This window comes from Haliotis rubra, unplaced genomic scaffold (genome assembly GCF_003918875.1).
Source record: "Haliotis rubra isolate DU_JTF1 unplaced genomic scaffold, ASM391887v1 Scf447, whole genome shotgun sequence".
NCBI classification, from domain to species: domain Eukaryota; kingdom Metazoa; phylum Mollusca; class Gastropoda; order Lepetellida; family Haliotidae; genus Haliotis; species Haliotis rubra.
Window position 1 is genome coordinate 138518 of NW_025767132.1, and position 18072 is coordinate 156589.

Below are 18072 nucleotides of genomic sequence, written 5' to 3' on the forward strand. Positions count from 1 at the left end.
TATAATGCCTAGTGTATGGAGGCCTGGAAGGGACATATATGTATGTATCTGGTTCTCCTAAAAGGAAATTCACAGCTGTTATGTTCATAACATGTTCATTCCGCAGTTAGTTCCTCATCCTGATAATGGGTAAGCCGACTGAAACCTGCATCCACACCCTACAATCCTCTTTATCAACTATCTAGTGCCTCTCCAAAACCCTTATATGACAAATATACATTTTACTTTAGTCCGAAATCTCCAGGGAATTATCACCATTTTATGGCATGTGAGAAATGTGTTAGGTTCTATGAATGGCATTTTATTTAGAAACATAACATGGATGTGATCTTCATTTCTCAATGTATACACTGCATCGCCCTGAACTAGACACGACATAATGTAACGGACGTACAGGCTCTTTGTGTATCGTTACCTTATAATTTATTTATAAAACCCGATGGCCAATATTACGAAGTTTTTAATTTTTGTTAATGACTGTTTGTTATTCATTGCTGCATTCAGCACCATTTCAGGTATACGACATGCACGTAATCGATTGTGGATCAGAAACACCGGAGGCTAGTCTTGCTTCAGTACTGTATTTTCTCACGTTAGGCTGTGGTTTGTCCGTTTGACTTTAGAGGAAATATAAATGTCGTAGCATAGAACACAACCTCCACATATTCATCAAGCAAAAAAAAACTTCCGCTTATGTTTTTTTATTCTTTGAAACAATAGCCAACTTGAACACTCAGAACTCTAAATGGGTGAAGGACGGGTCTCAGGGGAAGAAATATTGCATACATCAGGTGGACATTTATGATAATTTATGTCGAGTATGGGAATGAAAGTTTTTATTTTAATTTTTAAGGGATTTTAATTAGCTAAGGAAGCAATAGGCAGAGTCAGACATACAGTAATTTTGATGAATGTTTATATTACGGTATGAGTTTCCTTCATGTGAAAAAGATGAAAGCACAACAGAAAGCAGAACCAGGTGTATGCTGTAATTATATTTCATTCCAGGTATTCTTGGATAACATGCTTTGATGAACAATGTTGATATCAAATATCAAACTATGTCGCATTAGATGTATAGCAACGACTTCTTAATAACAATACACGTTTTCTCCCATGCATACAGTTGGCAGCTGAGTCATTTACACAACCAAGCAGTATATTTCTATCTCTGCTGATGGCAGTGTTCATCGACTACCTAGCTGTCATTAAGTGTCTCCAGCTGAAACCACCAAAGCCATCCACCAGAAGATGGCACCTAAAACGATGCTCAGTGGCAGAAATCCCGGTCATCGGCTAGAGTAGGTCTGCCTTCTAAGGATTCCTATTTGGGTTGTGGAAAGGTTTGTATACCATTAAATAGTCCTCCTCATCTTCCTAATATCTAGTATCTTATTCTTTTAAATCTATATGTTTTACGGGTAATATATGTCTGCAAACTGTTTATAAACAAATATGATTTTGAAGATTGTAAAAGTGAGATCAGAATAGTCTTTCTAGAAAATAACTGAATTCATGCAATCAAATCTCTTTAGTCGTTGGGGATCGACTGAACACTTCGATACAGCAGAGCAAGAATTATAGCATTGTCCATGGTGTGTGTGAAATACCCACTCTGTCGTGTGATGAAACGGTCTTAGAGTAAAGGACAGGAGTTGTCACAAAAATATTAAACGTCGTATGTTCGGTAAAAGGAAAAAGATCAAGAAAGGTGTTACATATTTCATATTTATTACATGTACATCCTTCCAACACGACACATCTATTCAGTGATGCGGAAAGAGATGGAACGTCTGTCGTAGATCTTGCTGTGGGGATGGTCGCTGCCGCACTCACCATTGCAGATATCTGAAGGAATATGATATATGCTATCTGGAATATATACATTATGAGATTTCACATTTTCGGGTTACTATGCAGTAATATGCAATGCCCTGAATCTTGCCAGCCTGTTTAGTTTAAGATACATATTGATCCAACATAATAATTATCAAATTGATGTGGCGTCCATTTCACAAAGCTGAATTGCAAAGATTTCAGACTGTAACACAAACTCCCATTCATTGTACCAAATGTTAAGACATACGCTTCGCAGATTGTACACCTTTGTGTAAAAATGGAACTCAGGCCTTTAACACGACGAGCGTACGAAACAACCAACAGAGTTCCCCACATCCAGATCTAGGCTCATCAAAATCCGACAAGGAGATCCTGGTGTTGTTTTCGAAGAGATTTCCAACCTGCCAAATGTAGAGAACCAAATGCCAGACCCGGGTAGTTAATTGCATCTTGCACTCACCAACACGGAGGGTGTAGTTTCCTGGTAGCCACTGCTCGCAGGGTCCCTGGGACGGGTCACAGTTGGGGTCGGGCTCAGCCTTCAGAGTCATACGAGTTGGGTAGGTGCCTGCTGGAGACTTCTGGTTCAGGAAACTATCCTCTGTGGATGGATAAGTAAACGTGGATTACACTACTGGACATTCAGTGGAAACAAAATATTCGACCTTATGGTGATCATCGTCAATGTAACGAGTGCCGATAATTATTACACCCAGTTATATTTAGTTTAGGTCGCAGGGCCGATAGTAACATGTGACATCGCATTACCATAAAACATATACAGGGACAAGTTGTAGTCGTGTATGAAGGAGTCTGTAGTATTGGGAATGTCAAGAAAACCATGAATGTTGTGTCTTCAGGGATCGAACCATTCATAGTTATTAATACTTAGCCAGTTTACCTTGGCCACACAGTTAAATCGTCTGTATGGTTGAGTCAAAGGTTTGTGACATCTCTGTATTTTACCTTATAAAGTATGATACTGGCTACAAGTCAGGTAGACAACTGCCTGCACTGTCTAAACAGAATCTGGAAAACGTGTTTGTTTGCCTCTTGTTAAATCCATTTATCAATAGGCCAGATGGGACGAGCGAAGAACGATCCAACGAGATGGAGGTACGATGACAAGCAATAATCCAAATCGTTGAATCTGACCACCCAATCTATTAAGTCGCCTCGTAAGACCAACACAGGTTGCTAGGTCCCCAGTCTAGGTCCTGGGGGCTGAATATCATTGGCGGTTGGACACTTACCAATTGGAAGCCCATCAAGTGTATCTACCACAACGACGATCTCTCCGGTTCCGGTCCCGTTCTTGGAGGTGAAAGAAAAGTTGATTGTTTTCTGACCTGAAGTATAATGAAGGATCAAGCCATTACCAAGCATTACCTCCTCTGGTGGTTTCTCCGCACAGGAGCAGTATCATAGTTGGATACATATATTTCTCAGTTCGAAACTGCATTCTCCAATCCATGTGAGAAGAACAGTATACCGGTGGTGTTCTTGGCAACCTCATTGAGAAAGAACTCATTCTTTGGGGTGGGGTGGGGGTTTATGTTATATATAGTGATGGAATACGGTGATATATATTCATACCCCACTAGAGTGAGATTACACTTTATACCGGAACTACTTTCAGGTGGCTTAAAGATACAGAGTAACATCACGTAGATCGGAAAGAAAATACATAATGAACAGAATAATTGACAGAATTGTCTTGCCAGACAACATATTTCTATTCCCATGGCCTAATGCTGTTCATCATCTTGAGTGCGCCTTTCATTGAACTATCAACGTTGTCATTCCGTGAAATAAACGTGTCATTTGACCATATTAGTGAGTAGCAGTAGCTGACCTACCTTGGGGCCCTGATGCTGGGACGATTTGAAGCTCCGTGATTTTGGCATCACCGTCATCAAAAATGGGGCACACATTAAGAAGTTCACAGAAGTAGATAGGGTCAAGGTCAGCTCTGCAAAGAAAAGTGAAAATAGTTCACTGAGGAGGGATTAGGTATATTTCTTTTCTTTAATGCAAACGTATATTTTCAAAGCAACTTCTTTAGAATTAAGACATGTTTACGTAACTATGTGTTGTGTGACATGCGTGCATTACCAGCATGAACTGAAAGAAACAACCATGCATGCAGGTACAGTGACTGTCGACCTAGTTCGTGATGCTGGCAATACTGATACTAAAGCCTGGTATATTTTGATGATATCAACTAAATCCACGTCGAGGGACTCGTCAGACAAGCACGATATTAGCGTTTGTTAGCTGCTCACCTAAGCACTATGAATAAGACAGCGAACCAAATCGCACATGTCAAATAATCGAATGTCATATTTCGCGCGCGTGTGTGTATATTATATATAAGTATAAAAAAGTAAGTATTAAAATAAAAAATAAAATCATAAGGGGTCCCAGAAGAAATAATAATGTCAGGAGCTGAGACCATCTAGACCAATTATTCTAGAATTGAGTAGGCCACCTTTATTCCTATATTCTCATAAAAAACCCAAATCATGCTAATCTCCAGAAAAATTCACATTTCTTGAAAAACGCAGTTTATTTTGTTTGTCACAACGTAAAGTAAATTCTTTATCGCATTATAGGTATTATGATACGTGTAGAAATCTTCCCTAAGGAATAATTGCTATGCTTCGTGATACTATTTTAGCTGGCGAGGACCATACAACACTCCTATATTTAACCTGAATTTTCGTTAAATAAACCCGTGTTTATACTCACTTCTGAATGAGCTTCACAAACTCATCAATACCAGCAATGTCACAGAGAAGATCACAGACGACCGCCAAGGCTTGACTTCCTGTCTTCTGACCAAGAGCTGCGCACAGTTTTTCACAGGAACCAACTACTCCAAGATCTGCAGGAAGTGCATCAACGTTTCCTATACTCCGTTGTAATCCCTGTGATAACTTACATCATGGCTGAACATCAAGATAAGTCTCAGGCGTCTTTCAAGACATCCATGAATATGTATAAATATGTTCTCAATATGATACACAAAACTACATGAAAAGAGTTGGAATCGCCTGATCGTCTAATTACATATATGCATATACATTTGTCCGCTCATCTAGATACAGTGCAATCTCGAACCTTGGACTCAATGAGCTTACTTTTGAATTGCATCGTATGTGTCGATCTATGTTTTAGTTGCTCAACTTGTCGGGGAGGTAACAGTTACTTTGAATAGTAATCCAGGGCCTGGATTTTCGAAGCTCTCTTAGCGCTAAGATAGTCGTAAGTTAATGTTAATGAATGGCACTTAAGACTATCTTAGCGCTAAGAGAGCTTCGAAAATCTAGGCCCAGAAGGACAAGAGTTCGTTACTGAGAGAGAAGGCAGGCCAAAATACGAAAGTCACTACGGTCACAAACTCAATATGTCACTGACAGGCCAAGGATCACTGTCGATTCTCAGTACGTGGTTTAAGGGATTTATGCTAACATGGATACTCTTGAGATTAGGTACGACTTTTGTATTGCAGAACATCCACGATCACAAGCCCCAACAAGGACACTTACTGAGAATGATGTTCAGAAGTTGATCAATGGCTTCTCCAGTGAACTGGACACAGGTTGGACAAAGGTCGAGGGCTACCCCTCCAAAGGGCGGGATTTGTTTTGTCATGGTGACGTGGTGTGTCTTCTTTGAATGGCGGGATGGTTGGACAAAGCTGGGGAGGCATTGTGCCCCCACCATAGCCGCCAAAAATATTGCTACACACTGAAAAGAAAAATAAATACCTGTATCATACAATCTGAAGACAGGCAGAGGAACTGCGACTGGTTTAATATTAGTGTCCTGAACTGGACAAACCAGTAACTGAACGCACTCATAAACAATAATTATCATCGGTAGGGTACGGCGTAACGCCATACCTATATACCAATTACGACAACCATGAGGTACTAGGGATCCCCACAGATACAAGCGTTATGTACTTGGAACCTGCTCTGACTCATGAGGTACTAGGATCTATTCAGGTCCAGAAATCCCTAGGGTATTTCCTATCTCTACGTATCTGTTGCAGAGTTACTGACATCAACTTTTTTATATGTGTGGCTTTCACTGTTCAGATGTAATCAGATATCTATTACATTTATACACAGGATGCAATGAACACGACGTTGAGGCTCACATAACAATTAGTAAAGAAAACTATTTACCACATGATTTTATTAGCACGATATATTACTGAGATTTGACATGTAAACCAGCTATACGAAAACATTTTCCCATTTACTTGACTGTACCTTGTAGTTACCATTCGGGTGTACCATGGCGTGTCTAGTAAGAGCTATTAAAGTACATGAGCGTTCTCGCAGGGTTCTTTTGATGTACAGTGTGTATACGCGTGTTTACATTTTACTTTTGACTACTTCGGACAAGGACAATTAAAAGACTGTACCCGATGAAGTCATTATTTAGTGTATAACATCTAGATGTAACTTATAAACTGTTCTCGTCACGATATGGCTGAAATATTGCCGATGTGACGATAAATATTAAGTCACTCACTAGATGTAACTACCATAATGTATATACTAGTAAATGCAACTATAAGGTGGGTGTTTATACGTGCATGCAGTAATGCACACATGCATGCACGCGCGCGCGCGCACACACACACACACACACAAATACATACATACATACAGTCATACATACAGGTTACAGGTTACATTAAAAAATTATTGTCAATCAAGATTTATGAACAGCACCATTTATCACAATTCAGAACCTGTGGTTGGGTTTTACATTTTCGAGTTGATAATTTAACGAGACAAGATTCGTTTAGCGGGCTTCATGGTACACTTGGTCAATGGCTGCCCATTAAATTTGGCCAGTACTAGTTCGAATTTGTTAGCTACAGAGCCTACTGAATATCGCAGTATAAAACATCCTTTGTATTGTGTGTGTTAATGGTTTCGTTTTACTAAACTGACTCAGTAATAAGTATATTGCTCCACAAAATAGAAAAGTGTATTCCATAAGTGTTACAATGTGTATCATATTCACGATATTGTGCTTGGAATTATTCTCAGACACCTGTCAGGAGAACAGAGCGAGATCAGTATGGATACATATGTTTAGCACACTGAAATAGGTTTATCATGAACTACGTGACGTTAGACGAGTCCCTTTGACATTCGCAAGAAATACGCGTAGAACGAGGTGGATCTATATACTGTGTTATCAGTGATAACATTTTATTTGATTTTCATTATCCTCGCATGGATTGTCTTGGAAAATATTACCTATGAGAAAATATACATTGGTCCAAAAGTAGTCAGATGTTTTAAGTGTGGTGATATATCATTGATTATAAAAGAGATATGTTGTCTTCAAAAAGTTGAAACTGCATTTGATTTTCAATATTTGTGACTCGAAGTACGAGGCAATGAAAGTTAGTGTATGTCATATATCCTCGCTTTCCATATTTTCTAACGTTTAATATTTAGTTTAATAATTCATTTCAGCTGAAAGGTCATAGCATTTACATTTAGATAGGAGCAGGAAAATGCTTTGAACGTGATAAGCCCTGTAATAGCGACAGTTGCAAATGATCTCACAGTTTGTTTGCAAAACAAACCCACAGATTATTTGCAGATGTTGGCTGTAGTCAATATGGCTAATAAAAACGACAATTCGAAAAATCCCAAGGGGTGATTCCAGCCTACTGTACGGTATCCATGTCTATATGAATTACTATCAAATATTGACGATACAGGATGTTTGGGAAAAGATGAGCATGGCCTGCCCCACCTGTGGCACCCGTCACAAATATATAAGACAGTAAAAATAAACACTTACGTTCGTTTATTAGAAACATTTACGAAACACACTGACACTTGTCAATTATTTGGCGGTGTATGTACAATTCCCTAATGCATGTAAAGCAAATTATGTGAAGAAAGGCATGGTTAGTCAAAACCAAATCAGTGTATGGAATGCTTTATATGCTTCGGTTATATCAATTAAACTTCTTTGTGAAACATAAACAGACAAAAGATAAATCGACACATGTTAATATTTGACCAATTCCGAAAAGGCATTGTCTATCCATATTACAAATTGACATTGTCACTTTCAAGAAGTGCATCATATACTATTAATAGCAGATTAAACTAGGGAAGAAAAAGTACAATCATCAGCATGAGTTACCTTGGTGTTCATTGTGTGTATATCCCAGCCAGGTATACAGCAAGGAAGAGACGCTTACCGGAGCTGTTGCCTTATAAAGCCTGATGTATGGAAGCCCAGTTGGAACATTGATCTGCTAAATGGAAATTTACTATGATTTCCCTGTCTGAAAATCCAACCAAACTGATATTTGTATGCACAGGTTATTCCTTCCCTGCCTTGATGGTATATCTTTCTGCAAGTGTCTCTTATGTCTATTCCGTTCATCTTTATCTCACTGTTGAAATTTTACCATGTGAAAACATATACACTTTCGCCTAGATATAATACACTCTTCAAAAAAAAAGAAACGCACAGGCCTTTTTAGCAGTTCCTTTTGACATATTTTGACAATTCCTGTGTTTGAATCCCGTTAAGCATGTCGCGGATGTTGTGTATTGCGCGCAAACGCATCCCAAAATGTGTTTATAAACGTTTGTCATAAAAAATGAAAACGATACATGAAAATTGCATGCAGAAAAAGTTTTCTATGTAATGCACGTGCATTGTGTCGGAAACATGAGTAGATACATCGACTGTAAAAGTCCAGAACAAATGCATCATTTCATTACGAAATTAACGACGTAAACGAAGATAAAAACATGCCAAGATATAATGCTACTATGAATACACAATGCATTTAGAAAGTCAGCCGCCTAACCCGCTCAGCCACTGTCTATCGACGTCGACACAACGTTTTGTGCCGTACTGCGATCGACAGGTGGACAGATTTGCTGGAGAAAGTGTCATGCTGTGGGGAGCCATGTCCTACACGGATAGATCAGAGCCAATGATGGTCCAAGGCAATCTTACAGCAAATCGCTACATCGACCAAATCCTGCGACCTCACTTCATCCCACGTTTTAACCGCCAGAGGGAGCTGTTTCAACACAACTCTCAACAGATGCCTATCTCGCCAATGCAAACGTCAATGTCATTCCCTGGCCCTCCAAATTCCTCCAGAACCGCGCCATTGACGGTTTGCTTAGAATTAGATATTTATTTCAAAACAATCTAACTTGATATAAACCATTTTGAAGAAAGATCTTCTCACAAGACTTCTAAGATATTCCCAAATAACTACGAAACTGTCTAAAGGGACAAGGTGGCCTTACTCAGTGACATAGGTGATTGTGTGGCACTGGCTCCCAACGGCCGTGAAGATCCGGGTTAGAATTGGTCTTCAGTAACCCATGCTTGTCGAAAGAGGCGACTAACGGGATCGGGTGGTCAGGCTCGCTGACTTGGTTGACACATACCATCATATCCCAATTGCGTAGATCGATGATCATGCTGTTGATCACTGGGTTGCCTGGTCCAGACTCCATTACTTACAGACCGCCGCCATATATAGCTGGAATATTTCTGAGCGCGGTGTTAAACAACAAACCAACCAATCAACCAACCCATGGTTCAAAATATCAAACACTGGTTTGTATAGCAGGACTATGATTATTTTGGCGTAAAACAACATTCATTCACTAACTATTAGTACGTCAGATAACTACCATCCGTAGTTTCAGTACTGCTTGGCGCCATCTGTAAACAAAGAACTTGATTTGTTGACGATAACACACAAACAGCAGTTTCGGGATCTATAGAGGAATCACATACCAGTGACTACAACGCTTATATGCATGGCTACTCTGCAGTTGAAACAATAACATTTTCTCCTTCTCAAATGAATCGTCTTTGTTTCATAACACTAAAAGTTGTGTTCACATCTGAAGGTAATATAGACAAATTATGCTTCAATATTGGTTAAACTATTCGGTGGATCAGTTATGGCATCTCATCTGAATCAGGACCTGAATATCAAAGCAGTAAGCTTGGTGAACCGTGTCTATATTGGAAACCATGTTTATTTAGAAGCATTTATAACTTGCAATATACATTCAGCTAATCCGTGTTGTGATTTGGCATATATGCGTCTCCATACCATTTTCATTTGTCAGAGAACTCAAAGTTCAGGTGCTCTTAAGAGATAATCTCCTTTATCTTTCTCCACGAACCTCACAGGCATATACCACCGTTCATTACTGATCAACACAATCCCGTTCTTTCATATAATCAGCGGCATTACATTTCCAAATCATATTTTGGTAGATAAAAACCCAAGAATCGTGATGTATGAATATTTAATGCTGATAAATACCACCGCTGCAACAACGGTCATGAACAAGGTGTGGTCCAGTCATGTTAGTGAACTGCAGGACAAGCTTGTCTTGGCAGTTTTGCGTTTTCTTTCAAGTGAGTGATCTTTTTCAACAAAACAGGAGACTGCACTGTAGGTTAAATATCTGAGACTGGTGACTGATGTAGAATTAAGGATTAATGCTTGAAATGAAGCGAATTTACATAAAGATAATGGCATTCAAAATAAATGAGGTGCAAAAGAGAGGTGCATGCATACCTGCGTCGATGACGATTACTCTTAATTGCAACTGTTAAGCTCGAGAATTGTCCGTTGGAAATGTACAACGTACAACCTGCACGCTTTTCGTCCTGTGAATCAGAGGCTATTCAGTTTGACTTATTTAACAGCGTTTAACGCCACAGTGATCGATATCACCTCATATCAAGACAGCTGCTTGAAACTCAGTCAGACGAAATAGAGCATGAAAGAGTGAGCAACGACCAACGCAGTCAGCCTGTCACAGAACATGACCACCCGTTCCCCGTTTCACAACAAGCATTAGGAACTGTCGGACAGTTTGGACCCGGGATCGCCTGCGTGGTGTCTGAGACATAGGGAGTCAAGATGAAAGTTATTTTTTGTTCCTGACCTATTATTTCTCAGTACAAGTACATCTTAGTTATGCCGACTGTCAGACGAGAAATGTATTTGCTTTTACCACGAAAACACTCAGAATAATACACAATTCATAACGTTCTTCTTCTTTCATTTTCGGTGACAACTGTCAAAATGTTTTTTTTTACTTATTCCAGACAAATGTACCGTGAAATATTGTTGTATTGGTCACAGACATCAAGATAATGGCTAAAAGATATGGCGTTATCACTAAAGTTAGAATTATTCTAAAGCTCTTTTGATTACTATCATGCTCTGCCCAAACATTAACGCGTTGAAACCTGTACAAACCGTTTATCAAAGTGTGTCATGATAAATATGCCTCACGCTGACACGTATCACGAAAACTAATATATAGTGATAAATAACACCTGGCACTGTATACAGGTCGTGGTTCGAACCTGTCCAAGGTCACATTTGCCTGCTGTGTGCTGTTATCATTAGACAATTGGTTGGTACAGCGGGGAGCTCTACGGCCTTGTTGAAACACCATAGGTCATGTCTTCAATCTGGCACAGGGGAGGGAATTTTACCTATATATGTACTAATGTCTGGCTAATCGTGTATAATCCGTACTCAGTGGAAACTTATTCTTCCGTTGCAAACGCATGCAACGTTTACTATTCGCTACTATTTCCGAGGGGCGGTGGGGATAGCCGAGTGGTTAAAGCGTTCGCTCGTCACGCCGAAGACCCGGGTTCCATTCCCCACATGGGTACAATAAGTGAAGCCCATTTCTGTTGTCCCCCGACGTGATATTGCTGGAATAGTGCTAAAGCGGCGTAAAACCAAACTCACTCACTCACACTTTTCGACTTGTGACATCAGTTGTCACTTTTCATTAGAGATTCGTCAATCTCATTGTTATGTGTGTATCATTAAGATAGATATTTAATTCCACAACAGCACCGGCCTTAGGTAATAGGTGTTTTTAGTTGCAAATACATATCTCAAGGTATTTCTTCCTATATTTACTCATATAAGAGTAAAGCAAGGGTTAAAAACTACAAGTAAGGGTACCTTTGTATAGTTATCACCTCGATTGCTCTCTGAATTTCCATCTCGATATTTATAGTGGTATAGATGATAACGGCCATTACAGTAACCACAGCGTGCACATTCATTACATACAAAAATAAATATACAAGTAAGTATATATATTGACGGTATATTAGCTTTAATCTCAGATGTTTGTAAGCGCTGCTAAATAGTTGTTGCAAGACACCAAACGTCAGGTGCGCGCCTGAGGTCTTTTCCATTACATTGCGACATTATTTATAGGGGACTGTCTGAGTACCAATTCCCATAACTGTGCTTGTAGACCTCTGTACGTGTGGATCTTTTCCCCGTATATAAAACAGTTTAGTTTACATAAGTGGGACGTCGGTGCACGCTCCTATCAAAATGAGTTCAAAATTGGGGAAGGTTTCTGGTAAACTATTCATACTTTGCTTTGTACTACTCGGTGGGAGACATTTGAACAAATATGGTGACGAAATAACAATGAGTGTCCAGGCAGACTTTCAACAAGGGTGATGTCTCATTCGCTGCTAGCCCGATTAGACATCTGGACGAGCTTCCACGGGAATAAGCTTACATGTCTCAGATTGGGGAAATCCACCACTTAACCTAATTATATATAAATAATAATAATAAATGGGCATTTCTATTGTATATGCCTATTGATACACAGATGAAGACACGGCTTATGCTTGAATCTGTTTCTCTCCCGTATAATGTAACTGCTGTTTACACATTTATATGGTTCGTTTGGTTTCTGCTGTGTGTTATCAGGGATACTCTACAACCTTATAGAGTCTCCCTGGTGTTATTTACTGTTTCTTGAATGTCAGATGCGCTATCCAGTTTACTATCTTTATCGACTAAGAGAACAAAACAGAGAAAATTCATAATTATACGTATTTTGTAGTTCAACTGTAATTTTGCTTATGGACACAAAGTCGCGGCGTTAACCCAGTATATAACGGCAATCGTACGGGAAGTAACTGATGTTCATTTGAGTTTTTCTATTCTTTATGTAGCAAAATCTTTTCTCTTCACATAACTGCAACTCTATTTAATGTCCGTGTATTTAAAGCTGACCGATACTTCAGGTTGACTGATGGGAGTTTAAACTGTGAAAGGGATAATCGTATGTTGATCCTTATCAAAAAGGATTATACCCAGATATCGTCATCATTAGTTTCGTTGATATTTGGCAAGTTGTAAGCATTAGAAATATCTTCAAAAGATTTTTTAAAAAGTAAAAAAAAAAAAAATATTACGTTCCATTGCCGGGAATCGAACCCGGGCCGCCTGGGTGAAAGCCAGGAATCCTAACCACTAGACCACAATGGATCGCTGAGAAAGGTTGAGGCAAAATAGTGTATCTATGACTTCGCCGTGCGCGGTAGCGATCACTACGATAAGATGACTCATCTGTGACCAGCGCGAAACTGCATTCATAAAGGGAGGTAACCCCGTGCGGATGTAAACATCCGTGAGCGAAAACTGTGTCGCTGTACTTGACCCAGTCCGAGTCTTGGTTCTATATATCCACTCTACGCTGACGGCTCTTGGTTCAAGGTCCCACTTAATTTTATTGTGCATATCAACAACATAATTATTTTGCATGTGGAAAAGTTGAAAACCCACGCGAAAGGCCAATATCTTCCAGCGCCTTGCTTATGTCCAAATTACTCAGGTTTTTAATATCCAACTTGCTGAACGTGGTGAACTGTAGTGCTATATGTTATAAACCTTTTCGTCAACCGACCACATTTCTCTACAGTAGTAACGCCCATGTCTTAAAAAACAACAACAACAACGTGGTTTGTCGTTCAATATTCCATTCATTTCGACAACACACCAAGTATATGAATGTCAATGAAACAGGCAAGTGTGTTGATATGAGCTTGTACATACTATGTAACTATGTAAGCTTGTATAACTATGTAAAATAACTGATTAATCATATCTCTCAAGATTATATTTACAGAGGCTGAGTAACAAACAATATATACAACACAAGTATATACATTTAATTCGGTTTGTCTACCGCTTATGACTGATTGACAATTGATTAACAATTTAATGAAGTTATCTAACAAATTAAGCCAAATCGTATATTTTAAGAATATGCAATATTTTCAACTAATTGATCTTAAACACAATAATTGGAATATTATTACATATTTAAACCTTCATAAAATGAAATCAATATATAGTTTCTAAATACGAATGCATTTTTATGAAAATATATCGATTAACACAGACTGACTTATTTCGATACAGTATTGGCTATCAATAAGTAGCGTAGATCGATGCTTGAATGTTGTAGCAGGACCGGTATATGGTATCGTGTCCAAACTTCACAGCATTAAAGCAGGAGGGCGGTTTGTGGGATCGTACTGTAGGGCTGCCTTCATACTGTCAGCCAGACTAGAGGTGATGGCACTGGTCTCTACAAACTCAGGCAACTCCACCGCTGTTTCAGCGTGCTCCACGACGGTGAACTCCGCACACTCGCCGATATATAGATCTTCCCCCGTCAGCAGATAGTAGATTATACAACCGAGGGACCACACGTCAGCCTTGATGGCAGAATACTGGCAAACATTGCTGAGAACCTCGGGTGCCATATAGGCATATGTTCCTGCAGTGCTCGTCACATACATCTCCATTCCGCAAACCCCCCGGACGTTCTTTGCGCAGCCGAAATCAGCGAGGATTGCCATGTTTCCTTCTATTAGGATGTTTGCAGGTTTCAAGTCTCTGTGGGCGATCATGTTGTCGTGGAGAAAGCCTACCGCCGTCTGGATGTCCAGAAAAAGGCTCATGATATACTCAGAATCTCTGTGTCTGAAATGAAACGGAACAAAATATTAATGCTCTAAGGAGAAAGTTTCAGTGAGGTAACGGCGCTCTGTACAATATTCCGTAAGCATAGCACCATAGCACACCCCTTCACGGGGGTGGAGGTATGACGCGATAGCACTAAAGCATTATTATCCATATCATCATCATCATCATCATCATTATTACAGATGCGTGCTGTGGGAGGACAGTCCACACGTTACCACTTTGGTGAAACACACAAGAACGACATGATGTTTACATACGATATCAATAAATATGTAAAGAAGGCCCCATTATATACTCTTACAAAATGTAGGGAACTTCATTTTCAATTTACGATTGAAAAAAATGTGAGATATCGAAGTCAATCAATGTTGATATGATAATAATGTTTTGTGAGCGCATCACCACTTGCACTTTCTTATGACCATAGTTGTTTGTACAGTAATCGCTCTAGAAAGATGATTGGCGTATGACGTTAAATTTGCATGTGTACGATTTTCATTTTCAACCCCAACGAATCCAAGCCAATATCAGATGTTTGGTTAACAAAACGAACTGGAGACATACAACAAATACACTCACACAATATCTACATCTTTGAGGCTACCAGAGGCTAGGTTCATGATGATGATTATCTCAGACTCGAGGTGAAAGCAGTCCAATAGACGAACGATGTTGGGACAGTTCTGTAGTGATTTGAGTATATCCACCTCTGTCAAAGCAAAGTCTACATCACCTTCATGCCTCACTCGTTTTACGGCCACAACATCTAGTGTGTCCAGCTTCATCGCTTTGTACACCGAGCCGAAGGTACCCCTCCCAACTTGACACAGGATCTCGTACATGTCCCTGAAGTCCTCCTCCATCAACAATCCATGCTTCGTCTCTTTGAATGGTTCCCCTGAAGCCAGAGTTGGATCTGACTTAATTATAGTTGGCACTTGGCACAAGATCCTTCCTGGAGAGTTCTTGTTCAAATCGGATCTGTTTGCTTGATGTTTAATGGAATGAGATCTTTTGCACCATGTCGACCTGGGTGTTGAACTTCTGAAACTGAAGAAGGGATCCGAGAATCCATCTCTGTGACAGGATGACTTCGAGTCGGTGGTTGAGGACTTTCTGCTACTGTCACGTGACATGCCTTGTGTGGTTACAGGGGGAATAACCTCCCATCGTACAACTTGCTTTGGTTTGCGTCGAAACCAACAGTAACCTGAAATTATTAAATAAGTATAATTATTATTCTCCTTCAGTATAACTTGTTGTATTATGAAACCATTCTTCAAAGAATTGCAGTTCAGTGTCAGTTCGTGTTTTATGTAGCAAAATCTATATCGAGCAAAAAGGACGAGGTGGGATAACGGACCCGTTTGTCCCTCTGGAAATGTCAATTTGAGGAAAACTTATCAAATGTTTGATTAACACCGTTAGTTATATTTCAAGATATGTTTATATCACTGTCAGACTGTTTGTCTTACACCTGCAAGTTTCGGGCTGCTGACGTGACAAATAAAAATGGCCGATTTTTCTACCTTGAAGAAAAATGTATGTGTTTGCGCTTCCTAGACCAGTGTTTAAAACAAGCGCCTGCCCGCAGACCAGCGACAGGTAGATTCACGGCCCTCATCACTTGCAGTAAAACGTGCATATTGATTTGTAAGAATTAGCTTCAGGGTATTGTGTAAGTGAGGACCTGAAGAGTTTAGTCAGGACGCGCAGCTCCTGTAAAGTCTGTGGGTCCTGGTGTCCGTGTGGCAATTCGTATTATTTTTTATTTCATACACTGCCCGTGACCCAAGCAAAACTGTTCTACCAAATGTCATGTTTGCTGTGTTTTATCTATATTTCCTAAGAAAGCCACTTGACTGAAAGATTTGCTCCTGTTTCACTTTACATAATAATTTCTGAAGCCTATCTAGCTTTACGACACATTTAGCCTGAATTATTGTAAAATGTCTGATTCACATTCAAACGAAAATATGTGAAAACTTTCATAATGAGTTTTGATGGAGTTCCTCAATTCTTAAATTACTCATATCTCATGGTCTAAATTGGGACTTTATTAAACCTTGGCCTTTGTCTACTATGTTAATCATTGATTTCTCTATTGAGGAGCCAGTTGACATTTAAAGAATATTTAGGGTCCAGAGTCCCGTTGTACATAGCGATCTTAGCGCTAAGGTGACCGTAACTCCTATAACTTAACGTAGACAGTTAAAACGCTGAGGTTGTTTGTACACAGGTACCTTAATATATGATATTTTGCTGTGGGTAGTCGCAAAATATTAGTTTTAGACATCTACGAATTTAACACCAATCATGATGATGTATATTCTTTCTCCCTTAGAGGTTCTGCTGTGAAATTTTTATTTCGAAAGTAACGTTAAATAGGTAAAATATCTTTAATGCAAAACATCCTATATCAAACTAGGGCAAACACAAGCAAAGAACATAGTATTGTATAATCTAACATCTTCGTGGCAAATTTTGGCAAACAAACAAACATGCCAACCAAAACCAGTATGGAGCATATGATCATGTTTCTAAATATTAAGTTTCAAATATTAATATTTTCTTACCTTTCCAGGCAACGTACGCTCCAGCGAGGAGTGATGAAGACGTAATCCACAACTCGACCATCTCGTAGAATTAATGGTTTCACCCTTTCAACTGAAAATAGAGTTTATATGAACTTTAGTCAGTTAGTAAATCGCTCTCGTCAATTATTAACTTCTTATGCGACTAATATCGTTATATAGAAGTATTAATATGCAAACTGATATTTTGCCATAAGCAGCATAATTGAATATTTATATAAATGTCGTACTTACTGTCCACAAGTTAAGCTGTTCAACATGCTGGCTTTGTAATGAAGAGAAATGATTAACTGCGACTTTCTCATGTCGCTAAACACAGAGAATGGGATGACGTCATAGACAAACGTGATCTCGTCGTTTCTGTGACGTGAACGAGAGTGTCACTTTCCGTTCCCACATGCTACTGACACAAACAGGAATATTGTTTCACACACGCACGCTTACACGGACGCACGCATGCATACACATACAAAATGTGGGCGACAGTACTTGATTTCTGACATCATTTCACGTTAATTTTGTTAATGGGAACATCAACGAGAAAAGATTTACTTGGTTCGCAAATGAAATACGATAGAATTTTGTAGTATAATTATTCATAGGTACGCTTTGATGGAAGCCCGAAAACATATAAATCTTTTCATCATCATAATTTCACGACCAAACATCATAATTTTCACCTCCTGTACACGCATTTTATCATACCTTCAGCTTGGAAACAAGTGAAGGTTCAAGATGTAGAATTTGTGT

General features: G+C 39.2%; 2 protein-coding genes and 1 non-coding gene across 3 annotated transcripts; all 3 read right to left on the reverse strand.

Annotated features, from left to right (window-relative positions):
• Positions 1-1714: 1714 nt before the first annotated feature.
• Positions 1715-8181, reverse strand: LOC124289711 (countin-1-like). Its single transcript, XM_046726342.1, has 7 exons — positions 8035-8181; positions 5391-5592; positions 4591-4726; positions 3699-3811; positions 3093-3188; positions 2300-2440; positions 1715-1848 (listed from the first exon to the last, which is right to left on the reverse strand). The coding sequence occupies exons 1-7, from the start codon at positions 8044-8046 to the stop codon at positions 1763-1765; spliced, it is 786 nt and encodes a 261-aa protein (XP_046582298.1). The 5' UTR covers positions 8047-8181; the 3' UTR covers positions 1715-1762.
• A 4969-nt stretch (positions 8182-13150) lies between these two features.
• Trnae-uuc lies at positions 13151-13222 on the reverse strand. Its single transcript has one exon. It is a non-coding gene; the product is annotated as a tRNA-Glu (tRNA).
• Positions 13223-14184: 962 nt separating this feature from the next.
• Positions 14185-17631, reverse strand: LOC124289717 (cyclin-dependent kinase 5 homolog). The gene is made up of 4 exons (XM_046726349.1): positions 17557-17631; positions 17305-17395; positions 15308-15938; positions 14185-14725 (listed from the first exon to the last, which is right to left on the reverse strand). Exons 2-4 carry the CDS (start codon positions 17363-17365, stop codon positions 14236-14238), a joined length of 1182 nt encoding a protein of 393 aa, XP_046582305.1. The 5' UTR covers positions 17366-17395; positions 17557-17631; the 3' UTR covers positions 14185-14235.
• Positions 17632-18072: the final 441 nt, after the last annotated feature.

What these genes read in the sequence shown, in the direction of transcription:
- LOC124289711 (XM_046726342.1), bottom strand. An exon ending in ACTTCTGAACATCATTCTCA is followed by an intron (nt 4,727 to 5,390) that starts GTAAGTGTCCTT and finishes CACTTCCTGCAG; the next exon opens with ATCTTGGAGTAGTTGGTTCC. An exon ending in ACTTGATGGGCTTCCAATTG is followed by an intron (nt 2,441 to 3,092) that starts GTAAGTGTCCAA and finishes ATCCATCCACAG; the next exon opens with AGGATAGTTTCCTGAACCAG.
- LOC124289717 (XM_046726349.1), bottom strand. Translation starts at nt 17,365, where the DNA reads ATGGTCGAGTTGTGGATTACGTCTTCATCACTCCTCGCTGGAGCGTAC. An exon ending in AGCGTACGTTGCCTGGAAAG is followed by an intron (nt 15,939 to 17,304) that starts GTAAGAAAATAT and finishes TAATAATTTCAG; the next exon opens with GTTACTGTTGGTTTCGACGC. An exon ending in CTCAAAGATGTAGATATTGT is followed by an intron (nt 14,726 to 15,307) that starts GTGAGTGTATTT and finishes GTTTCATTTCAG; the next exon opens with ACACAGAGATTCTGAGTATA.